The following is a 22,181-nucleotide window of genomic DNA, read 5'->3' as shown; positions in this document are numbered from 1 at the left end:
TAGCGAATACTGCTTTCAGGCAGCATTGGCATGAACAGCACAAGATGGCAGGGGAAACGGATCTGCACTTGGCCAACACTGAACAAACGAGGCTGGAAAAGCCTAAAGGGAAAGCTTCTAATGAAGGTGTTACTGTGGTAGTACAGTTTTATTCAAGCCGAGTCCTTCACGTTTGGCACCCGCTTCTTTGGCAGTGGAGTACAGCATGGACGGTGGGTGCTGTGTGGACGGTGGGTCCTGAGGCGAGCGGGCCTGCCGAGCACATCCCTTTGCCCTTCCACCCACAGCAGACCCCCAGGTGGGCACCGCCTGCAGCAACCCTGGGCACCCAGCGCTCCCTTTCCCCTCCCCAGCAGCCAGAAGCCCTCGCCACTTCCCACCCGGGGCCTGCCCGCGGCCCCCCATTAGCGCCCTCCCGGGGGCCCCGGGGCGGCGGGGCGGGGGAGCGCCCTCCCCCGGCGGGGCGGGGAGGCTCCGGGCCGCGGCCCCCGGCCTGCCTGGGGGGCGGACCGCCGCCAAACCCACCTGCCGGCCCCCCGCCGGGCGCCGGCTTTATATGCGGGGCGGCGCGGGCGGCACGGCGCTCCCCGGTACCCAGCACCAGCACCCGGCCGCCATGGTCGAGGCTTTCTGCGCGACGTGGAAGCTGGTGGACAGCCACAACTTCGACGAGTACATGAAGGCGCTGGGTAGGTAGGGCCGGGAGAGACGGGTCTGGGGCGCCGTGGGAAGCCCGGAATGCAGGAGAGCCCCCTCCCCGGCCGCAGGAGGCGGCAGGGCGAGCACGAAGTAAGGCTCTCGCCGTGCCCCCGCGGCGGCTCCTCGTGGCACCGAGCGGGGGCAGCGGCAGGCCCGGGGCTGCGGCCATGTGGAGACGGGTGGCGGGGCAGCCGCGGTCCTGGGGCGGGATCGGGGCGAAAAGCAGCATTTCTCACCGGTAATCTAAAGCTGTGGAGCAGGGGAGGAGGTTTATGTGCCTCGGTGTGTGGCGGGAAGGATGTTTTAGGATACCGAATGTCTGATGGACTCTTTGTTTTTCCTTGGGGGTTTAGGAGTGGGGTTTGCTACACGGCAGGTGGGAAATGTGACAAAACCCACTGTGATTATCAGCAGCGAGGGGGACAAAGTAGTGATCAGGACTCAGAGCACTTTCAAAAACACAGAAATCAGCTTTAAACTTGGAGAGGAATTTGATGAAACTACCCCAGATGATAGAAACTGCAAAGTAAGTGAACTCCTGGGCTGCAGTGGCTTTTTTAAATTTTTTTATTTTTTTCTGTTCTTTCCCCTCCCCACCCCTGAGGTTGTATCCTTTGCAGGGTAGAGTCAAAGGAAAAAAAAATGTAACCTCTGCTACTGCTATTTGTAGCACTGTGAAGGACAGGAGAAAAAGACAAGATTGCATCTTGTCTACTTGCACTGCATCTTGTCTGAATCAACACAGTATGTCTTCAGCCCCCTTTCTACCCTCCAGTGTTGAGGAAGTCTGTTGGGTGCTCATTTTTCTTTTCTTTTGATAGAAGATCATTTGGTGCAACTTTTTCCGGTTGAAATGAGGGAATGCCTTCTACCTGTGTCGTTGAGGGCTTAATATAACAGTTACCCCAAAGTACATCTGAAAGGATGTTTCCTGTGAGACTGGAACTCAAAGGAAACTTTTTCCTTTTTCGATACAAATACTAATTGTATGGAGTTCACCCTTGAAACAAGGGTGATTCATGTGCTTGGCTTCGAAATGGCTGGGACTACTTTTTCTTTTCAGTAGATGCATGTGGATCTAGAGAGACTTCAATAGAAAAGTGCATGCTTAACATGTGAGTAGAATCTTAAATACCTCAAATAAATGAGTGTCTGTATTTTCTGATATCTCACAGTCTGTTGTAACCCTGGATGGAGACAAGCTAGTTCATGTACAGAAGTGGGATGGCAAAGAGACAAACTTTGTTAGAGAAATAAAGGATGGCAAAATGGTAATGGTGAGTATAAAAATCACTGAACATCTATGTACACCACTAACATCATTATCTCAAACTTTGTCAGCTTTGTGGGTGTTACTTGCACACAAAACCTAAAATTAATTGGTAGGGAAAGCTAGCAGAGATTTTTCAAATAGTTATTTTTTATTTTGCATCGAGTTTTGCTGACAATTCAAAAATTGCTAATGGTTTTAGGCAGGCCAACCTGTGCATATGCCTTTCTTTCTAGACTTCATGTAAACCCACAAGCAAAAATAAAAAAGTAAATAGTTACAGCAAAATATATGAAGTTCTTTATTATTATATAGGCAATGATTTGTTGTCAGTGATAATGTAGATTTTGTTAAAAATGTTTTATATGTGAACATGTAAATGATATTTAATTGCACAGAACAAGCATTTCTGTAGGAAAATAAAACTTGAGTATTGCAGGAGGTAATAGTATTTTCATATTTAATTTAAGGGCTTATTTTTTCCTGTCTTGTTGAAAACTGATTGAAACAGCAATAGTCTGAAGAAAAATCGTTCTTCCTTTAAATTCCCATTATCTTCCTGACTTTTCAGGAACAGGAGTATGGGATGGATAAATGGTATAAGTTACTGTATTTAATGTCCAGACTGAAAATACCCGTGCTTATTTTTGGCATAGAGATATAGCTTTCAAAATAAAACCTCTTCAGCTATTTTAATTAATCTATGTGATTTGGCCGTTGGAGAAAAACAGTTGGCTTTATTTTCTGAATACTTCAAAGAGTATGTGTGTGGATGGATACTCACAAATAATGAACTTTTTAAAGTTTATAGTCAGTGCAGCACAGTGTGACAATGATTCAAGGAAAAGTACGATTTGTTTTTGGAAACAGAAACACACATACACAGAAAAGCAGTTCCTTTGGAATTTGAATGCAGTGAGATGCTATATTCCAATTAGCAAAATACTTCCAAAGCTCACACACTGCACTTAGTGTTTTAAACAACTGCAGTAACTGGAATATTTGGCAGTTGTAGCCATATAAGTGCATAGAATGAATTTATTTTAGTATGAGATTCTCCTTAAGTATATGCCTATGCAGAACAGTATAGAATACAGAAATAAGGGAGTCGGATTTTAGACTGCATGTTTTGATTAACTTTGGCAAAATAAGTGTTAAATCTATATTAAAACAATACATTTAAGAAATTACATTCACAAAATTAGAAAAATTAAACAGTCATTTCTAGCTTCACTTTAGCTGTATTGTAAGTGTGTATTATGTGTTTCTTTGGTTTGAAAGTAGCAAGGATAAAGTTACATTAATGTGGGAACCATAACTTCGAAATTTTTCCTCTTGTTTACTTAATATCAATAATGTATTTTTTAATAGATTATGTAATGTAAAACAACCTTGTTCTTATATGGACTTCTTAGTCATTACAGAAAATGTCTAGTGTCTAACATCGCTGTCTTTTCCTTGGACTTGCAGACTCTGACCTTTGGTGATGTGGTTGCTGTTCGTCACTATGAGAAAGCGTAGTTTACCTGATCCCTGTCCAGACGTTACTTCTGGATGGATTAATGTACCATCCATAACTGAAAGTAGCTTAAATGCACATTTCTTGTATGAAGGATTAATAAAGATTTTTTTGGGGGTGTTTTTTTTTTTTTCTAATACAAACAACTTTATGCCATCAAATTGGCAACCTTGTGCTGTATAGTGCAACAGGTTAAACTTTGCATTAAAACTCTGAAACACTTGCCTTTGTTTTTTACAGTAAATGGAACATATTTGAATTGTTTTTGGAATGGAGATTCAAAAGAAAATAAAATGTTTTTTAAATCTGTGCTCCTTTTGCATGTTATGGGACAATATTCCAGTGTTTTAGAGGGAGTTGTAAAAGTTCCTTTTCCTCAGTTAAGCAGTAGGAAAACGTGGTACAAAACCCTGGGGCATTGGCTGTATAGGATGTGGGATACATGGGAAATGAAAAACTGCCTTCATTCAGAAGAGGTAGTTTCTTTGCTGAAGAAATCTTAAAGCCCCTGTCTTTGTGTGTAGGCAGAGGTGAGAGGTTCAACCCAGTCTCAGCTCCTCTCTTCACTGGAAACTTGCTATCCGGTTATCCTGCTAAGGTCAGCAGATATACAGCCTTTGATTTCTGTGGGATTCCCATAGTTTTTGTTTTAACAGGAGAGTTCTTTCTTTGTTTTTGGTTTGGTTGGTGTGGGTTTTTTGTTGTTTGTTTTTGCTAATATACAGAAGACTAAAGTACATCATTGTTCAAAGAATGAAGTGTTTCACAGGATGGGAGGAAAGGACTGACATGATAAAGGGCAGGACTGGGGGAGCCCAACATACAAAGCTTGTCTTTCATCTATCTCCACAGAGGTGGGAGGGAAAACAATACAAGAAAACCCTGAGATTCTTCTCTCTGCACTGTCGTTTTATAGCAAATATGTACTGGAATTAACAATGCACTGTAAGCAATTTAAGATAAAATACTGTGTAGAAAAAAAATAATTAAAAACTTCCTGGAAAATATTCCCTAAAAGATTAGTCGGGTAAAAACTGCCCTATACTTTATCTTAGGAAAACTGAAGCAGTTGCTGGCATCATGGAGGAGCATGTTTGGAAACTCCTGTGTTTTCAGACACGTGGGATTGGTGGCCCATATTGAGATGTAGGTAGCTGCAAACCTTTAAACAGGTAGGGTGGAGCTCTGGCATTCAGCTGCTCAGTACCAGGGGGAGTGTGGCTGCTGAGGGAGGTGCAGGAGGGGAGCCCTGCCCAGCCTCCCAGGCCTGATCCTGCACTCCTGCCTCCCCTCAGCTCTGCAACCTGGTATCATGGGAAGTGGCTTCTTGCTTCCTGAGACAGCTTTCTTACTTAAGGGCTAAGGTAACCTCAATAGCTTATCTCACTCATCCAATAAAAGTTCAGACACAACTGTGGCATCTAGCCAACAACAATACAAGCCTTAATTTGTCAGCTTCACTTTTTCACAAAGAAGCTGCCTGAAAAGAAAATTATTTTTTTTTTTTTTTTTTTTTTTTTTTTTTTTTTTTTTTCCCGTATGGGGAACACTAGAAGGGTAAAAGACAGTCCTTAATTAGGAGCTGTCATAAATATGTTTTAAATGGTGGATATTGATCACTTAAAATCTAGGAGCTAACTTTTCATCAGAGAAATGTAAACTTGTTTCAATGGTATGGGGGCTGGATTCTTTTTTATTTTGGACTGTTTCAGCCTCCATGTGCTTAAGCAGCATCTTCTGTCCTTTGGTTTTATTTGCTCATTTAAACATCAGTTTCAGCTTTCATTCATCTCACCCCATCTCTGCCTATCTGCCCATGTGTATATTCATCACACTGGCTGTGGTCCTTGCCACCTCTCTGCAGAGATGGGAACAGCTGCTTTTACTTCATTACTGAGGAACACAGACTTGGGTCTCCATCAGTGGCATTCATCTTTGTGACAAGTGGTTTATGGGGCATGAAGTGAAAAAAAAGAAAAAAAAGTTTAAATCAAATATGAGACAAAGAACACCAAGACTGTTAAAACTTGGTTTACACATAAAGCCTGAATGTTGTATATTTTACATTATTTTCAGTTTTTGTTTGTTTGTTTGTTTGTTTGTTTTTAAACGGCTTTTCCATACAGATGTGCATTCTATATGTAACATATGAAACTGTCATAAATCTTATTGGTGAGGCACTTTCCTGTTCTAAAGATGAACAATATTAACACCAAAATAAATAAAGCTAAGGAAAAATAGAGAAGTGTGGTATTCGTGAAGTGCCTGTGGCACTGTTCAGAGGAGAGAGTGGGAAAGTGAAGGAAACACTGACACAGGGGACCTCCAGCTCTGCTAAAACTGGCTTTGCAAACCACTGGAAAGAAGATCTGAACAGAAAACCACCCTCAGCAGGTGGGTATGGAGGGGCAGTTTGGGGATTGATGACAATTACTCTAATTTGCTACCAAAACTGAAACCGAGTCTTCCACAGGAAACTATTCTTGAGCAATGAGCTCCTCTATGGTAATGCCTAACAGTGGGGCTGGTGTTTACAATGTAACTCAGCATTTTCCTGTGAAGAACCTGCCTTCCAAAAGCTACCCTAGACTTGCTCTGGCCTACCCTAGGCCTGCCAAGCGCTCCCCGCTCTGCCCGGGCTCGGGCAGCCCCGGGCTCGCCCCTTTCCTCCCCTCCCGGTCGGGGCGGTCCCGCGAGCAGCCGTCGGCGGGCAGGGCCCTCTCCCGGCACCGCTAACATGGAGCCGCCGGGGGGACCCGCCGCCCGTCTGGCCCTCGGCCTGGCGCTGCTCTGCTCCTCGCTGAGAGCGGCCGAGGCGGCGCCGGCCGGCCCGGGGCCCCGCTCCGCTGTGGGTGAGTGAGGCCGCCGGCAGGCCCCGCGGCGAGCGGGGAGCGGCGGAGGCCCGGCCCCGCGGAGGGGCAGCGAGCGAGTGGGCAGCTGCGGTCCGCCATGCCCGCCCGGCAGAGGGGAGCCCCGGGACGGGAGGCCCCTGCCAGCCCCGGGGGTCCCCTGCCAGCCTTGGGAGGCCCGGCTGACCTGGCTGCGGGACCCGTAGCCCGCAGTGTGCCCCGACCCGAGGGGCAAACCCCGTCTGGAGCCTCCCTGCGTGTTTTTACCCAAATATAGGCTGCTGCTGTTTTATGTCCCAGCTAGCTGTAATTTTTAGCTAACTGAATGCAGTGCTGTTCAGGTAGGTGAGGGTTAACCAGGGTCTTCAGGCAGTCAGCAGGGTATGCCGTACTCCAGCCGGTGTCAGGTAAGGTGAGCCGTGCCCTGCCCGCCGTGCGGTGCCCTGGAGCATGCCCTGCAAACACGAGTGCTGTGTCTGTGCTGTCAGCCAGCAGCGTGCTTTGCCTGGCCTGATTTCCGGCACAGCAACAGTTACAGGTGAGTGCTCTGACATTGTTTGCACGGGATTTGCCGTCCCTGTGATCACAGACGTCTCAAACCAAGCGCACAGCAGTGTTCAGGCACTTCTGCGTCTTGTGCTCGCAGAAGGCGCAGCGTTGTAGATCTGAAAGATTGCTGCTGGGCTTGGCTTCCTGAAATAAAGCTGCACAAGGTCGAGCCGTGCCTTGCCTGCTCTGTCGCTGAGTGAGCATGTGACCTTGGGAAAATCAATTTATATCTGTCCCAGTTTCACAACCCGTGCCTCCGATAGACTTGCCTTTTCCAAACGCTTTGAAACTGACAGAGAGAAATTGCTCATGTTTTACATGGAACTTGAAGGCTGCTGGTCTCGTACAAGCTTAATTCATCTTGTTCAATATATTCCCATGCTATTGAGTTTTCCTGCGCGGTGCTAAGTGACAAGTGACTAAGAATGTGTCAACCTAGAAAATACTCAGTATTTAAGGCTGATACACTTCTCTTTGGTAAGAAGCCCAGTCTTTTTGCCGCTGTGGCTGCTAGGGAGAAGCTCTTTGAAATCTGCACACATGCTGTTTCTTGCCTTTCCTTCTAGACCATTATCTTTTATAGCAGCATCCAGCCAGGGAAGGTGTAGAAAAATAATTAAAATTGTTACTCCCTCTCTTTTCAGGTGGTAGAATGGAGAAGTCCCTCTATCACCTCCTCTGCTCTTCAGTTTCCAGATTGCTATAAATGAAAAGGAGCTCCATATTCCAGCCCCTACCAACCTCATTTTTTTTTCCTGCTTGATTGTTGAAACCTATGCCTCTGCTTCTGTTTTCAGTTTTTCTAAGCAGACTATGTGAAGTACTCTTATCAGGAATGCACCACTCATGCACACTTATCAGACGGGATAATCAGCAATTTGTTAAATTCATTCTCCTTTATAAAACTTCAAAGAGGAACAGCAGTAGAAAAAAATGGAGCAAACATGGGGTTATCCATGTGTACCCAGTTCACATTTGCAAGTTGTAATCAGAAAGTCACAGAACTACTACATATTTTTTAAGTAAAATACTTGCTCTTTTCAGAAGTCAGTATCAGAGATTCCTGGTCAACTTTAGATCCGGCTAATTACATTTATTTATTTATCTTTTTCCCCGGGCTATATAAGGAATGGGATTCTTAGAAGCCTGGTGAGAAATAATGCATTTTCTTTAATCTTTGTTTTCTGTAAACAGGACAGTTCTGGCATGTATCTGATCTGCATTTAGATCCAACTTACCACGTTACCCCTGATCGCACCAAAGTTTGTTCTTCTTCCAAAGGAGCCAATGCCTCTAACCCAGGCCCTTTTGGAGACTTTTTGTGTGATTCTCCGTATCAACTTATTTTGTCAGCATTTACATTCATGAAGGATTCAAAGCAGCAGGCTTCATTCATGATTTGGACTGGGTAAGTGTTTAAGTCACTCTACAGTTAAAGCTTTTAACAGCTGGATAGGCATATAGTGCAGTAATTCACAAATTTATGTTCACACCAACACATCAGTTTAGTATCTCACAAATGCTACTTTTAAAGAGTCTCTACTTGTCTGAGTGGCTAATAAGTGGAAGATTGAGTATATAAGGCCTCAGGAACAGATTTTGATCTCTGTAACTATTTGTGGGTATTGTTGGACTGTTCACTGTCACATGTGCCACATGACTTGATTAATGCAAGTTAATAAATGTGTTGCAGGGAGGGTGGAAAGTAGAAAAATGCAAACAATAGGAAAGGTCAGAGGATTAACTGACTGGAATGAATTATCATGGGAGGCACTGTACTTTTTAAGTCTTGAGGTCATTAAATATAAAGTGGATACCTTTTTAGATGTCCTTTGACTATATATTAGGTAGTGGGTTCTGTAAGAAGTATCTAGAATCAAGCTATATTATAGCTTATGACTTCTAATCTTAAACTCTTTTTTAATAAAACCTTCTCTGTTTTCAGAGATAGCCCTCCTCATGTTCCAGTGAAAGAACTCTCAACAAAGCTCGTCATTAACATCATTGGCAACATGAGTTCTACGATTCGTAGTTTCTTTCCAGATCTTCAGGTTTTCCCAGCCTTGGGAAATCATGATTACTGGCCACAGGTAAAACAAATAAGAATTTTTTTTAGGTATCATGTTGAGTGTGTTTCTAACTCCTCAGAGGGCAAGTGTGGAAAAAAAAATAACAGTGAAATTTGTATAAATGTTATTCTGGAAACAGTATCCTATGGTTCTCCAATTAGCATTTAAAATAATAAATAAATAATTCCAATCAAAAATACAAAGTACATTTCCATGTGTTAAGTTACCCAAGCAAATGTTGGTGTCAGGTAAAATCTGTACATCGCCTGAGGTGATGCAAATTTACTGTTAACCATTCCTCTCCTCATGGCTTAGAACCACCAGGTCTCATCGGTGTGTCAATACATGTTTTTTCTTGCTATGTAAGCCATACATATGTGTAAGTCAGGTGTGCGTACAATAGCTTAACATAACAGAGATAACATCCTTAGTGCATCTAGCAGCATGTGGTAAAGTTCAAGGCATGCCGAAAGACCTACTGGAAGTCTACCTGTGGACTTTATTTATTTATTTATCTATTTATCTATCTATCTATTTATTTATTTATTTATTATCACACTGATGGAATAACTTTCGTAATGTTCCCATAGTTTTGCCACTACTATTAAAAATGTGTCTTTTTTTCTTTCTTTCCTTATTCAAAATGTAGAAATATTCCTATTTACTGGATATGTGGGCCATTGCAGCTGAGGACAGTGCTTCTTTACAGTCAGTGATCTGTGAATATTTTTCTTGGCATAGCACAAAAATAAACAGTTGCTTCATTTGTCCTTTAAAGCATATTGCAAGGTGATCTGGCAGCACACGGGACTGAGAAACAAATTCTGCCATTGGATCTGAGGGGATCGGAAGGGATGTTGAGCAGGTCAACTAAAACAATTTGATAAAGACTTTTGTTCAGCCTTCTGTGTTATTAAGTAGGCCTATCTGGGATATGTGGTATGGTAGATGGCTTTGGTATAGTAGTTTAATTGCCTGAATTTTATTTAAATTCCAATACTCCCTGATTTTGAAATCAGGGAGTATTGGAAGTGCTTAGAGAGGGAAGAGGGCAATGTGAGAAGGAAAATCAGAGCTAAGCACGTAGCATAGCTTGGAGCTGTGAGTGCCCAGACCAAGCTGGGACTGAAGTGTTTTGTGGTCTCAAGCTTTTAGTATAGCTTGAGCTTGTCATGTGCACTCACAGGAAATAAAGTTAGTTCACCAGAAAGTACTGATGATTTGTTAAATACCACCTTAAATTAAGTTTAACTCATAATATTGCTTTTATTTTAATTAAAAAATTAAAGTTAGCAGAAAATAGTTGTCATTCAGCAGTCTCTTATGGTATAAAGGAAAAAAGCTGTATACAGTAACCCCGTAAACAAAGAAAGATATAAATCCACATGGCAGATATTGACATTTGAATGTAGTGACACTTTTTTGACAAATATGAGTTTAATTGTGAAATTAAATTTGAAGGTAGAAAAAGGATGGTCAGCAGGGGCAACTGGACAGGAAATAGCATTTTGAAGCAGGCTGCCTATTGGAATTACTGTTGTAGTTTTGTGTCCAAAACCACACGAGTATTTTTGTGGTGCTTTGCTTCAAAATGGCAGACTCCACTAATGCACAGAACTGGCATACTTTTCTGTTACTGTTGGAAAAAAAACCATGGGACCAGAAATTCGCCACTATGAGGTTGTTGGATTTTTTTGTTCTTGAAGACATTTTTATTTTTCTTGTGGACGTGCTTGGCAATACATACCATAGACTGGAAGTAATGTGGAGCAAGCCACACTCTGTAGGCTGTTCCAGAGAAGCTGTGGAGGCTGTTTGCTTACTGTGCACCGAAGAATTTTATTGCTTTCTATTGCGTTCTGACCTATCCATCATAATGATTTCACGGTCTTGGATGATTTTTCTTGCAAAGCCTGTTAAAAATACTACTCAGGTTAATCAACCACTGGGATACCTTTTAGATTTTTTTTTACTGTGACCTTGGTCTTTCTGCATAGTCTTACTTTGTTTCACATTCTTGCCCCTGCTTACAACAAATGCCCTAACTGCTGTCTGATCCAAATGTTCACAGAACACTGATTTGCCTTTTAGAGCCCAAGACCAAACCACCTTCAGACCATAACATGGCCTCTTATCTGAGATCAGACTTTGCTGTGTCTTAGTGACTTAACTCTGGCTGAACTGGTATGACTCAAAGCTTTCTTAGTAACTAGTATCTGTGCATTACAAGCAACAAATGTCTGAACAGACTACTGATTGCACTGCTTCTAGACAGAGACTTAATGCCTAAGCCTCTAATAAAGTAAGTTTAGTTTCAAAGATCTTAGAAAGGTCAAATTCTATGTTTAAGAAAACATGCACTGTAGTAATGTTCCTATTTTTGGACCTCTGTTTTTTTTTTTTTTTTTTTTTTTCCTTCCCTAGCATTAAAGATCAAAGCAGGTATTTTAGGAAAGGCAAGGACATACTGGAATCTCCCTGTCAGGATGAGATGGGAGCATGGCTGTAATCAGGATATGGCACTTGGGCATTGCTTGGCTTGGACTGAAAAGTGCTGCAGTCCTTATTAGAGCTGGTGTGTGAAAACCTTGAAAAAACTTTTCTTTTACATTTTAAATCAGAACTACAGGATATCATGGAAATATTGATTAATCTCACTGAAATATTTCTGAGGGCTTTAGTGGAATTTTGGGGAGCTATGTATCCCAAGTTGTGTGAAAAAAATCACCTGCTATAAGAAACCTATATAAGAAACCTGAGTTCAAGCTTCTCCTCCAAGAGACTGTATTTTTAGAAGGTAAATAGAAGGTGAATCTTTGGTTTATAATTTTTCAGGATGTATGGTTTTCTACTTAGCTGTGCTCCTAAGGCTTGAAATATTTCTGGCATTAGTTTAACAATGCATTAACATTGTTAATGCTGTCAGTTCTAAGACTGGGATTTTCTTTTTCCTGATCAGCAGTACTGCAAGGTGAGAAGTTCTGTTGCTTTCTGATGTGCTACCTGGTGATTACTGGTTACACTTATGTATTATGGGAGAAATCAGGTGGGATGATACATTAATTTTGTTCCTATGTGTGTCTGAATGATAAGACTTAGGTAAGTTCTGCTGTCTCACAGGATCAGCTTCCTGTAACCACCAGTGAAGTTTACAATGCTGTAGCAGATTTCTGGAAGCCTTGGCTAACTGATGAAGCAATCAGTACCTTCAGAAAAGGTAAAGTATGTCAGTAATACATCATAAAGCTAGGGCTTAGAGAACTAATGATCCTATAGATTTGTCGCCTTTGTTTAGCTTTCTCACAGAATGAATTGTTACAGTGGATTATCTAGAATCCCAGAACGGTTTGAGTTGGAAGGCACCTTAAAGACCATCCAGTTCCAACCTCCCTGCCAAGGCCAGTTAAAGTGGAGGGGTGAAATGTGCTTGTAATGCTTAGTGGAGCTGTAGCAACAACCACAGCTCACAATTTACATAAGATGTTATTGCACAGCAGGTTCCTTTTATGCATTACAGCACAGATGTATGTTAAAGTGGCACTTGAAGTAAGATGAGTTGAGACACTGGCATGTCCAGACACGTGGAAAGCAGCTAACACTGCTTCTGTGCAAGTGCCTAGATCTGGAGCCAGGAAAGGACGGAAGGGAATAGAAACTTCTGGTTATATATCTGGGTTGGGGTTGTACAGTATTTCTTGACTACCCTGCTACTAAATAATCAGCTAAATATTTACTTGCTTGCATTATCACTACCAGACTAATGTCAATATTTTCCTTTAAAACTGTTATCAGTATCACAGAATTATGGTTAGGGTTAGAAGGAACCTTAAAGACCATCCAGTCCCAACCCCCTGCCATGGGCAGGGATACCTCCCACCAGACCAGGTTGCCAAAAGCCCCATCCAGCCTGGCCTTGAACACCTCCAGGAATGGGGAATCCACAGCTTCTCTGGGCAACCTGTGACAAGGCCTCACCACCCTCTGAGTGAAGAATTTTGTCTTTACATCTGATCAAAATCTCCCCTCCTTTAGTTTAAAGCCATTACCCTGTGTCCTATCACCACACTCCCTGATAAAGAGTCCCAGCTTTCCTGTAGGCACCAGTGCCCTCTAGGCACTGGAAGGCCACTATAAGGTCTCCCCAGAGCCCTCTCTTCTCCAGGCTGAGCAACCCCAACTCCCTCAGCCTGTCCTCTTAGTTGTCCCTCTGCACTCCATCTTTCCCCTCATTGTCCCTCTGTTCTCGTCTCTGGTGAGGCCGCACCTCAAGTACTGTGTTCAGTTTTGGACCCCTCACTTTAAGAAGGACATTGGGGTGCTGGAGCTTGTCCAGAGAAGGGCAACGAAGCTGATGAAGGGTCTAGAAAACAGGTCTTATGAGCAGGGAACTGGGGTTGTTTAGCCTCTAGAGAAAAGGAGTGTCGGGCAGACCTTAGCATGCTGTACAATTACCTTAATTGTACAGGTCATAGCGAGGTGGGGATCAGGCTCTTCTTTCACGCACCAGGAGACAAGGTGAGGCGAAATGGCCTCAAATTGCACCAGGGGAGGTTTAGGTTGGGTATTAGGGTAAATTTCTTTACTGAAAGAGTTGTGTGGCATTGCAATAGGTTGCCTAGGGAAGTGGTTGAATCTCTAAACCTGGAGGTCTCCAAGAAACCTGCAGATTGAATACTTAGTAGCGTGGTTTAGTGGTGGACTTCAGTACTAGGTTAAAGGTTGGACTTGATGATCTTGGAGGTCTTTTCCAACTGGAATGATTCTATGATTCTATAACAGGAGAGGTGCTACAGCCCTTTGGTTATCTCTCTGTCCCTCCTCTGGAGTTGTGCTTATAGGTCCTTCTTGTGCTGGGGGCCCCAGAGCTGAATGCAGTGCTCCAGGTGGGGTCTCACAAGAGCAGAGTAGAAAGGGAAGATCACTTCCCTTGACCTGTTGGCCACGCTTCTTTTTATGCAGCCCTGGATATGGTTGGCATTCTGGGCTGTAAGCACACATTACTGGCTCATGTTTTGCCTCTCATCATTCAACACCCCCAGGTCCTTCTCCTCAGGGCTGCTCTCAAACCATTCTTTGCCCAGCCTGTATCTGTGCTTGGCATTGTCCCACATTGCCGGGCACAGAGTTGAGACTGACTGGCCTGTAGTTTCCTAGATCTTATGTTAAATATATTGTTACAGCTCTATTGTCACAGCTCTAGTGAAGTCCATGAACTATGAAATTGCACCTATTGAAGTTCTGTATGCCATGCTCTTAATTATGTCCTAGTCTAAAGCTAAATGAATTTCAAAGTACAAGGCTACTAAACTCAAACAGTTCTTCCTGGACAAACCTATGTGTCTGCAGTATTTTAAGAAGTGTATACTTCTAACAATTACTGCATCTCTGTTTGTGGTAGAAATGTTACAAGGCACTTCTTGTGCATGAATTGGATAATTGTATATGGAAACAAAAACAAAGGCAATTACAGGCAAGAATTCATAAAATATTAAATGTCAACTTTTCCTACCAAAATGTTCCTGAAAACAGATTATTAAGATGTTCTGTTGTGATAAGGTGATATGTAGCTTGACTAAACAAATCCTATTTTACTAGAAAGAGGAAGACTGGATGTATTGTTGGTGCTGTACTTTGATTCTAGAGTTGTGCTTTGAAGTCTTTCTTTTTTCAGATGATGTTTGTCTTAACTTCACAGGTGGTTTCTACACACAGCTGTTTGAATCAAGCGTTGGCTCTCAACCACTCAGGATAATCAGTTTGAACACAAACTTATATTACAGCCCAAATAGTGTAACTGTGAATATCACAGACCCAGCCAACCAGTTGGCCTGGCTGGAGAGACTATTGGAAACATCTTCACAAAAGCAGGAAAAGGTAGGGGTTGTGAACAGAATCCATTGGCATTATTTGTTTAAACTTTGAAAAGAAAAAAATGGAAGTAAGAAAAAAAGACAGTGGAAATATAAATACGATTCTAGAATAATATTAATGTTACCAAAGAGATGGCAAAGATCAGTTTCATTTGTGTTAATAATTCGTTGTTGAATATGCACATTATGTACATACTACAACAATTAATAAAATAATTGAGTACTCTCTCTAATTATGCAGTAAAATACCTTTTCTCACTTACTGTGTAAGTGCCGTAAGAGCCCGAATGAAAAAACTTTAACTTTTGTTTCTGAGTCTTTTTACTCTAAGCCTTCAATTTTAAAATGTGCACCCTTCGTCTGAGACAAAAGTTAGTGTATTTCATTTACATTGTTACGTAATTATGAGTGTGAAAATTAGATACTAGAAAAGCTTTTGACAACACAAAACTTAGCTAAGCTTCAATTTGAGTGCTATAATAATAATAAATTGCCTAATAATATTCAGTTTTGAAGTGAGGTTATAACTTGTTGCTCATGTTTATTGATTGGTGTGGGGATTGGATCATCATCTGACCAGGAAAAGTGTTTAGTTTGAAACATGTTTACAGTTGTTGTCTTTTTAAATATTATATTATAGTGGGGGGAAAGGAGATCTTTCCCTTTCTTGTGCTGTTGGAAGCCAGTCTCAGTCTAAACAACAGACGTAGAGACTTACAGAAAGATTGTAATTAGTTCTTCTGTGTTTATGCTGAATATCTGACCATTCCCTATAATATTCTAACACATTTTTTTTTTAATATTCCCTTGAGGTGCCAAATCATAAATCTTTTTCTAGTTAACTTACATTTTAATTTGAAATAATTGATCACATTTTTCTCAGAACTTTTTTGTAGAATGCACTGAGAAAAAAATATATTTCTCATTATAAATTTAAACATATTCATTGTATTTTGTATAATAAAACTACTCTGATTTCTGGCTTTCAGAATGCCATTTCAAAGATAGCATTAGAATAAAATTGTGTTAATCTTTTCTAAGTTAAAGCTAAAACTATCAGTTTCAAAGGAAGATGCTAATTGTGTTTTCTCTATCTAATTTCTTAGGTGTATATAATAGGACACGTACCAGTAGGATACTTGCCATATGCAAGGAATACTACAGCTATCAGGGAGTATTACAATGAGAGACTAGTGAAGATTTTTCGCAAATACAGTAGTGTTATTGCTGGGCAGTTTTTTGGCCACACACATAGAGATAGTATCATGGTCCTCTTGGATGAAGAAGGTAATGATGCTCATTGAATCCTTCATCTTTTCCTTTTTGATTAAAAACAAATTAATGTTTTCTTACATGGTGCTACTGGTCAGTCTGTGTTGTAAATAACTGAAAAAGGAAATTGTGAAATTCTGCTATTTATCTACAAAAGTTCAAGCCTCACACACTCACAGATTTTTTCAAAGAAAACCTTGCAAGACAGACAGTTTTATTTTATTTTATTTTATTTTATTTTATTTTATTTTATTTTATTTTATTTTTCTGAAGTCTGAAGAGGCTCTGCAGGCTTCCTCGGCTTCCTCTATTTTTAATGAATGCTCATGCCTAGACAAGAATTTCTACTCTTTCCTCTCCACTTTCTCAGTGTCACGGGCAAATTGTACTAGCCAGTTGCTATTGTGTAATGTGTCAAAGGGAATGTTCTCAGGCCAACTAGACATGCTCTGTGTTCTTGTGTTTCCTGCATCATTACTGTGCCTCTCTGCTGAGTTCCCTGCTGTTTCAAAGTTAATTAAGATAGGGGTAAGCAGGAGGCAGGGGAATGAAAGTCTCTGCTTGTTGCATCTCTTAGATCAGCTAATTTCCCTTCAAGAAAAGCACCCAGGTTTGAAAAGTTTGTTTATTGCTTTGAAATCCCTTAATTTTAGGCATGGATATTTCTATATGAAGCACTCTTACATCTCTAACAGAAGATCTCTAACAAGTAGATAGTTAAATATTTGTGTCTATAGCATAGTGAGGAGTACAATTCTTTGGTTTACATAAAATATCCCAGTATTAATTGGCTCCATATCTGTGTTTGTTTTTATATGAACTCATAAATGCAATGCCCAAAATGCAGACTGGGGTAACAGAGTTTTAAATGATTTACCTTCTTGCTTACCATTAACATGGAATTAATGTCCAGTAAAAATTAATCCAACCCAAGTGAAAGAAATGGCCTTTAATAGGTTCAAATGATTTTCAGAATAGTCTTACACATGCATGTTTTTGTACCTTGTCCCGTTTGTGCATGAAATCATCACCTCTACTGCAAATTTCACTGAGAATAGACAGAACTTGATGCATTCTCATTATGGTTTCCATGTGCAAGTAACTATTTCCAGAGTATTTTAATAATTTTGCATATTTTGTCAAAATCCAAACAGTGAAATTTCACGTAGCTTGATACAGTTTGTGTTGTATCTGTACAGTTTTACGCTGTCTTCTCTTTATGTCATTTTTCTTTTTGACAAAATTTCAGAGAATTCAAGATAAATATAATACTAAGCTAACATCAGCATACTGAGATACAGAGCTCAGTGTTATCTCTTCTGGAAGTATCTACTGATTTCAAGGCTTTAAAAGCTTCTCATCATCTGTGGAGACTGGCCTTGTTATTTCACCACCATGATGTTGTTGGAGAAAGGAATGGTTAGGGTTTCTTTTTGTTCCACAGAGAACCTCTCAATACTCTTACCTGCATATTCTGCCTATTAAAACTTTTGTATGTCCTCATGTTTCAGTTACTGTAAAGACCAGTGTTTACTAACTAGGTTCTGGGCTAGCCTAAATGAGTGAAGTCAGAGTCAGTTTTTGATACCCTGGTGTTTCTAATGACATTATAAATACATGAAAAACAAATACATAAAGCAACATGTAAAGTGTAGCGTGAGTGAGGGAAGCTACTCAAAGTTCTGGATATTTCTTCAGTAGAAATACACAAAGTACAGAAACCTTACCTGTAGGCAAGACCATTTAGCACTTAGATAGTTGAATTAGTGTGAAGCCATCTGGTACAGATAAACGTAACTGATAAGCAGTGGAATGTGGGCTATGATACTTCACACAGATTTTGGTCTGTCGAGTGGAAATACAGGAATTCATAGTGGTGTAACTAATCCAGGTTAAAAAATTGCTGATGTACCTAATCTTCTCACTCTAGTTCTTGTTGTGTTGGTTCTCCATAAAAAAGTGTTTGAGAAAGAAATGACTGAGAGGTAACTGTTTCCTCATGCTCCCTTTTCCTGCAGAAAAGCCAGTAAATTCCTTGTTTGTGGCACCTGCTGTAACCCCAGTGAAGAATGTATGGCAAATGGAGTCCAATAACCCAGGTGTCAGATTCTATCAATACGACCCTCTTGATTATAGCTTGCTGGTAAGTAAGGATTTTAAAGCATTGTTTAGGACTTAAATATTTAAATACACTGTCACTAAAAATTACAGTGAGAGTCAGCCTTTGTAGTATTCTGGTAATCGGTGGAACTTTGGTGCTTACTGTTATTTTTCTTCTTGGGCAAAGAAGATGAAATCTGAAAGAGAATTTGGTCAGTCTGTCTGACTGCAAAACTACCCAGTGCTTCCTGTTCTCTGAACATTCCTATGATGTAGAATCAAAGATGGTCAGAAATTTTCTGGGCATAATCCTGAAACTGTTTGCAGGGAGCTCAGCTCTGCAATGGTGAAAAAGGTTCATCTAAATCCTGGGCTTGTTTATATACCAGTGTTGTTTTGCTGGTGATTGCCTGAGCTTTGGGAGGCATGAAGTACTTCTACAGTGTATAGAAGAGCAGATGAAGAAAATCACACTTCTAGCCATGTGATGCCTTTCATAATCATGCAGCTTCCTATATAGGGTTTATACTTTTAATAGGAAATTGTAAAGACATTTTAAAGGAGAAAACTTAGAATACTTCCGTAGGTTTTATGTTTTTGGAGATATAGTGAATCCTGTATGGTGATTTTTGGCTCTGAGTAACTCAGACATTCTCTCAGCAGTTCAAAGTAAAATCTTGACCTTGCCGAGTTCAGTGACAACACATCCTGCGGCTTGACTGAGACTGGGGTTTCCCTTTGGAGATCTGTGCTAATGTTGTCTGCTTCTTTCCTGTGCAGCTTTCATTCCTGTATCTCCATCTCTCCCTTACCTCTGAATTCTCCCTGGGCTGTTCTTTCTCTGTCCGTTCTGCCCCTCAAGCAGTGTCCACAGAAAAGAGTTCTGCATTTCACCCTTTTGCCCCAGACCCAAGCCAGACACAAACATAGTGGAGTTTGGTTTACATTTGGGACAGGAAGGACTTTTAACAGTGCCTCTGCTGCCTTTTGTGTTTCCTTTTTCTTCTCCCCATCCCCCCACCATTACCACACTGCAAGTACCAGCTTTGGGTGTAAGCCCAGCTCTTGGGGTGGGACATGACCTTCTATTCATTTGTGAATAATGAGGAGTGACAGCTTCCTAATCAATATATCACTCTAGAGACTTAATGAAGCAGGGAAGAAAGCAATACAGCCGTGCCTATTTTTTTTTTATTTTTTTTTCAAACTGTAGGATCTTTGGCAGTTTTACTTGGACCTCAGAGACGCCAACAAGAAAAATGAATCGGATTGGAAATTAGAATACATCCTGACTAAAGCTTATGGTATTGAAGACTTGAAGCCTGAAAGCCTATATGAAATGGCCAAGCAGTTGTCTGTGCCACACAGCAAGCTGTTTGAGCAGTATTACAATAACTTCATTGTAAGTTATGACAAAACCATTGTCTGTGAAGAGGGGTGCAAGACCTGCCAAGTATGTGCAATCCAATATCTGGATTATTCCTCATACACAGATTGTATCAATCAGGAAACATTGTGGAGATGAAGTCTCCAATGCAATATATGCCATTATTAACTTGAGCCTTTGATTTAAACAATCTGATCATCTTCTTTCTCAAGCGCTGACATGCTGCCAGGGAACCTGTGGGATTTGCTTGAATTTCAGGGGAGTAATAAATCTCCCTAGATTTTTCTTCTTTTAAGCATATTTTCTTTCCACATGTAAATAAAAGTTTATCGGCTGTGTAATAGTGGCCAGATATTTTGCTGTTGTTTCAAGTGTCCTGTGCCCCCTGTAACAGGCATCAGAATGTATGGGAAAAGAAGTTACCCAGTTATTTGGAAATCCAAGTCTCTTTCAGGGTGATATATAAATGTAGGCAATGCCATTTCAGGCATAGGAATTGTATGGGGATGGATTTCAGCCATCTGCTGCTGCGATTTACAAAGTGAAGTCTGCAGAACCTGTGTTTGCTGAGGCTGGAGTGCAGTTACCTTGTTGATGTGATGCCAGTATTAGGCATCTCTGTCCCTGTGCCAAGTTTCCTTTTCTCTCTTATCCTCTTAAATTCACCTCTGTTCAGGGGCGTATTTTAATGACAGCATGAATGTGACTTAATGGATCACAAATCTCCAACGTGAAAATACTTGAAAGTACTCAGTACACCTGAGTGTACTTTCAGAATGTGTTTATCCAGCACCAAGTGCTTCTTTCCTATGATAGGCCTGTGTATATTGGTGCTGCTATCAAGTGGTCAGCTGGCATGAGATTTTGCAGCAGACTACAAATCAGGTTTAAATTGATCAACATCAATGATTAGATATAGCTAATGTGCAATACAGGCAAACATGCACAACCATGATATTTCTTGGTTTTCTCAGGTTTCTGTGTTTCATAGAGCAGTTGGGCACTTAATGCAAAGCTTATCATGTATCAGTTTACAAGTGCACAAAGCACTTCTTGGGACTGTGTGCACAAGATGATGTATTAAGGGGGCAATTTATCTAGAGCATACAACCAAGAATGATCTTTACTATTTTTCTGTCTCATCAAGAGTCACACTTTTAGAAACTTTGGTCAATGTAATATCATATAGACTCTATTGTATAAAATATAATTCCAGAGTAACTAGACCGTAGCAGTGGTTATGAGACAAATCCAGTTGCTAACTGTTTATTTTCATGAGATTAAAGTCTTTATTGTAGCTGTTGAGGAATTTTCTGGTTTTGTTTCCATCCAAGCTTGAAATACTTGGAAATGTGTCCTGAAATATTCCACTAAGTCTATAGTGTTCATAATTGTAGATGCAGATACTTCAGATTTGTCACGCATCAGCCATCAGCAGAGGAAATGTCTGGTTTGCTAAATTTGATTCAGAAACAAATCCTTCTGTGGCAACTGTGTTTAGAAATGCCATTAATGATGCATAACAGGTAGTTGTACTGTATTTTCAATTTTATTCTTGGAGAAGGTACATGGGCATGTAAACTCTTTAGAGATGTCTATTCTGGCTAATCTTAAATGTATCTGGATATATAAATAGTGTGAGTCACCATGGGTTCCATGCAGACTGTCACTGTGAGGAAGTACAAGAAAGTTTCAGTGGTAAATATTGATGATTCCCTGTTTGTTGGATGTGTTTATTGTTTGGTTTTCTCATGGTTTGGTTCATTTAAAAAAGCCTGTGTTACTGGTGTCACTTCTCCAAGGGCAAGCAAAGTTATGGGTGGATAGCATACAGACAATTACAGATGATTTTGCTCCAATTAGCCAGATGGGTTTTGTTCAATTCAGTTTTGTGCTTTGAACAACTGTCTCTTTTACTGGTTTGTTTTTGTGATTCCTCTGACTTCTGTTTAAACTTAATACCTACAAACCATCCTGGAAACGTGCAGTAAGAATTACCTAGTTACATTCTCCCACTAAGGATATTTTTATTGCTGAATCTTAGGGAGAACTGAACCATGTAGCAGATTAGTTACAGAGCTCTGGTATGCTGTTGATGAGTTCTTGGGCTTCTTGCTTCCTAGATTATTTTCTGTCTGTGTGTATGTCTGTAGTTATTATTTAGTGAGCATTAAAAAAAATAAATGCCTACGAATGTCTAATAGCAATCTATGATCTGTTTGCTTGTTTTAAAAACATAAATTCTGACTGCATCTGGATTTAGCTGAAGCCACGTGTTGGATGGCACCAGCCAAGGAAGTTGTTTTTGTTTCAGCCAGAAGGACGTATCCCCTAAAGAGTTACATTTAGCTAGGGGCCATCTACTAAGATGCATCCAGTTAAGCAGCCTGGCATTCTCTGCTTCTCTTATACGTAACTATATTTATTCAAGTGCAAATGCAACTGGCCAAGAAAAATCCAGGAATATGTTTAACTGCATCATCTTGTAATTTGGACATAAAACAAAGAGCTGTTAAGAATGTTACACCGTAATAAACATTAAACAAAATCACAAAGAACTTAAATGTCACCTGGGGTAAGGAGAAATAGAGGGTGAT

General features: G+C 40.7%; 2 protein-coding genes across 3 annotated transcripts; both read left to right on the top strand.

Annotated features, from left to right (window-relative positions):
- The first annotated feature begins 532 nt into the window (after positions 1 to 532).
- On the top strand, positions 533 to 5,542 carry FABP7 (fatty acid binding protein 7). 2 transcript variants are annotated; one of them, XM_035321476.1, is made up of 4 exons: positions 533 to 689; positions 1,053 to 1,225; positions 1,875 to 2,050; positions 5,140 to 5,542. In XM_035321476.1, exons 1-4 carry the CDS (start codon positions 557 to 559, stop codon positions 5,213 to 5,215), a joined length of 558 nt encoding a protein of 185 aa, XP_035177367.1. In that variant the 5' UTR covers positions 533 to 556; the 3' UTR covers positions 5,216 to 5,542. The 2 variants fall into 2 exon arrangements, with proteins under 2 accessions (XP_035177367.1, XP_035177368.1); XM_035321477.1 differs by lacking the exon at positions 5,140 to 5,542 and adding an exon at positions 3,440 to 3,798 and having other exon boundaries at positions 534 to 689; positions 1,875 to 1,976.
- Positions 5,543 to 6,143: 601 nt separating this feature from the next.
- SMPDL3A (sphingomyelin phosphodiesterase acid like 3A) lies at positions 6,144 to 21,795 on the top strand. The gene is made up of 8 exons (XM_035321475.1): positions 6,144 to 6,340; positions 8,081 to 8,294; positions 8,832 to 8,976; positions 12,076 to 12,172; positions 14,651 to 14,829; positions 15,932 to 16,112; positions 18,116 to 18,240; positions 19,411 to 21,795. Exons 1-8 carry the CDS (start codon positions 6,226 to 6,228, stop codon positions 19,720 to 19,722), a joined length of 1,368 nt encoding a protein of 455 aa, XP_035177366.1. The 5' UTR covers positions 6,144 to 6,225; the 3' UTR covers positions 19,723 to 21,795.
- The last annotated feature ends 386 nt before the right edge of the window (positions 21,796 to 22,181 follow it).

Source organism: Oxyura jamaicensis, chromosome 3 (assembly GCF_011077185.1).
Source record: "Oxyura jamaicensis isolate SHBP4307 breed ruddy duck chromosome 3, BPBGC_Ojam_1.0, whole genome shotgun sequence".
Lineage (NCBI taxonomy): Eukaryota > Metazoa > Chordata > Aves > Anseriformes > Anatidae > Oxyura > Oxyura jamaicensis.
The sequence above is the reverse complement of the archived record's forward strand: the minus strand, read 5'-3'. Positions and strand labels throughout refer to the sequence as shown.

Coding starts and splice junctions, on each gene's coding strand:
- FABP7 (XM_035321476.1), top strand. CDS start 557: ATGCGGGGCGGCGCGGGCGGCACGGCGCTCCCCGGTACCCAGCACCAG. Junction 690..1,052: donor CGAGTACATGAAGGCGCTGG/GTAGGTAGGGCC, acceptor TTGGGGGTTTAG/GAGTGGGGTTTGCTACACGG. Junction 2,051..5,139: donor ACTTTGTCAGCTTTGTGGGT/GTTACTTGCACA, acceptor TTTTCATCAGAG/AAATGTAAACTTGTTTCAAT.
- SMPDL3A (XM_035321475.1), top strand. CDS start 6,226: ATGGAGCCGCCGGGGGGACCCGCCGCCCGTCTGGCCCTCGGCCTGGCG. Junction 8,295..8,831: donor TCATTCATGATTTGGACTGG/GTAAGTGTTTAA, acceptor CTCTGTTTTCAG/AGATAGCCCTCCTCATGTTC. Junction 8,977..12,075: donor ATCATGATTACTGGCCACAG/GTAAAACAAATA, acceptor GCTGTCTCACAG/GATCAGCTTCCTGTAACCAC.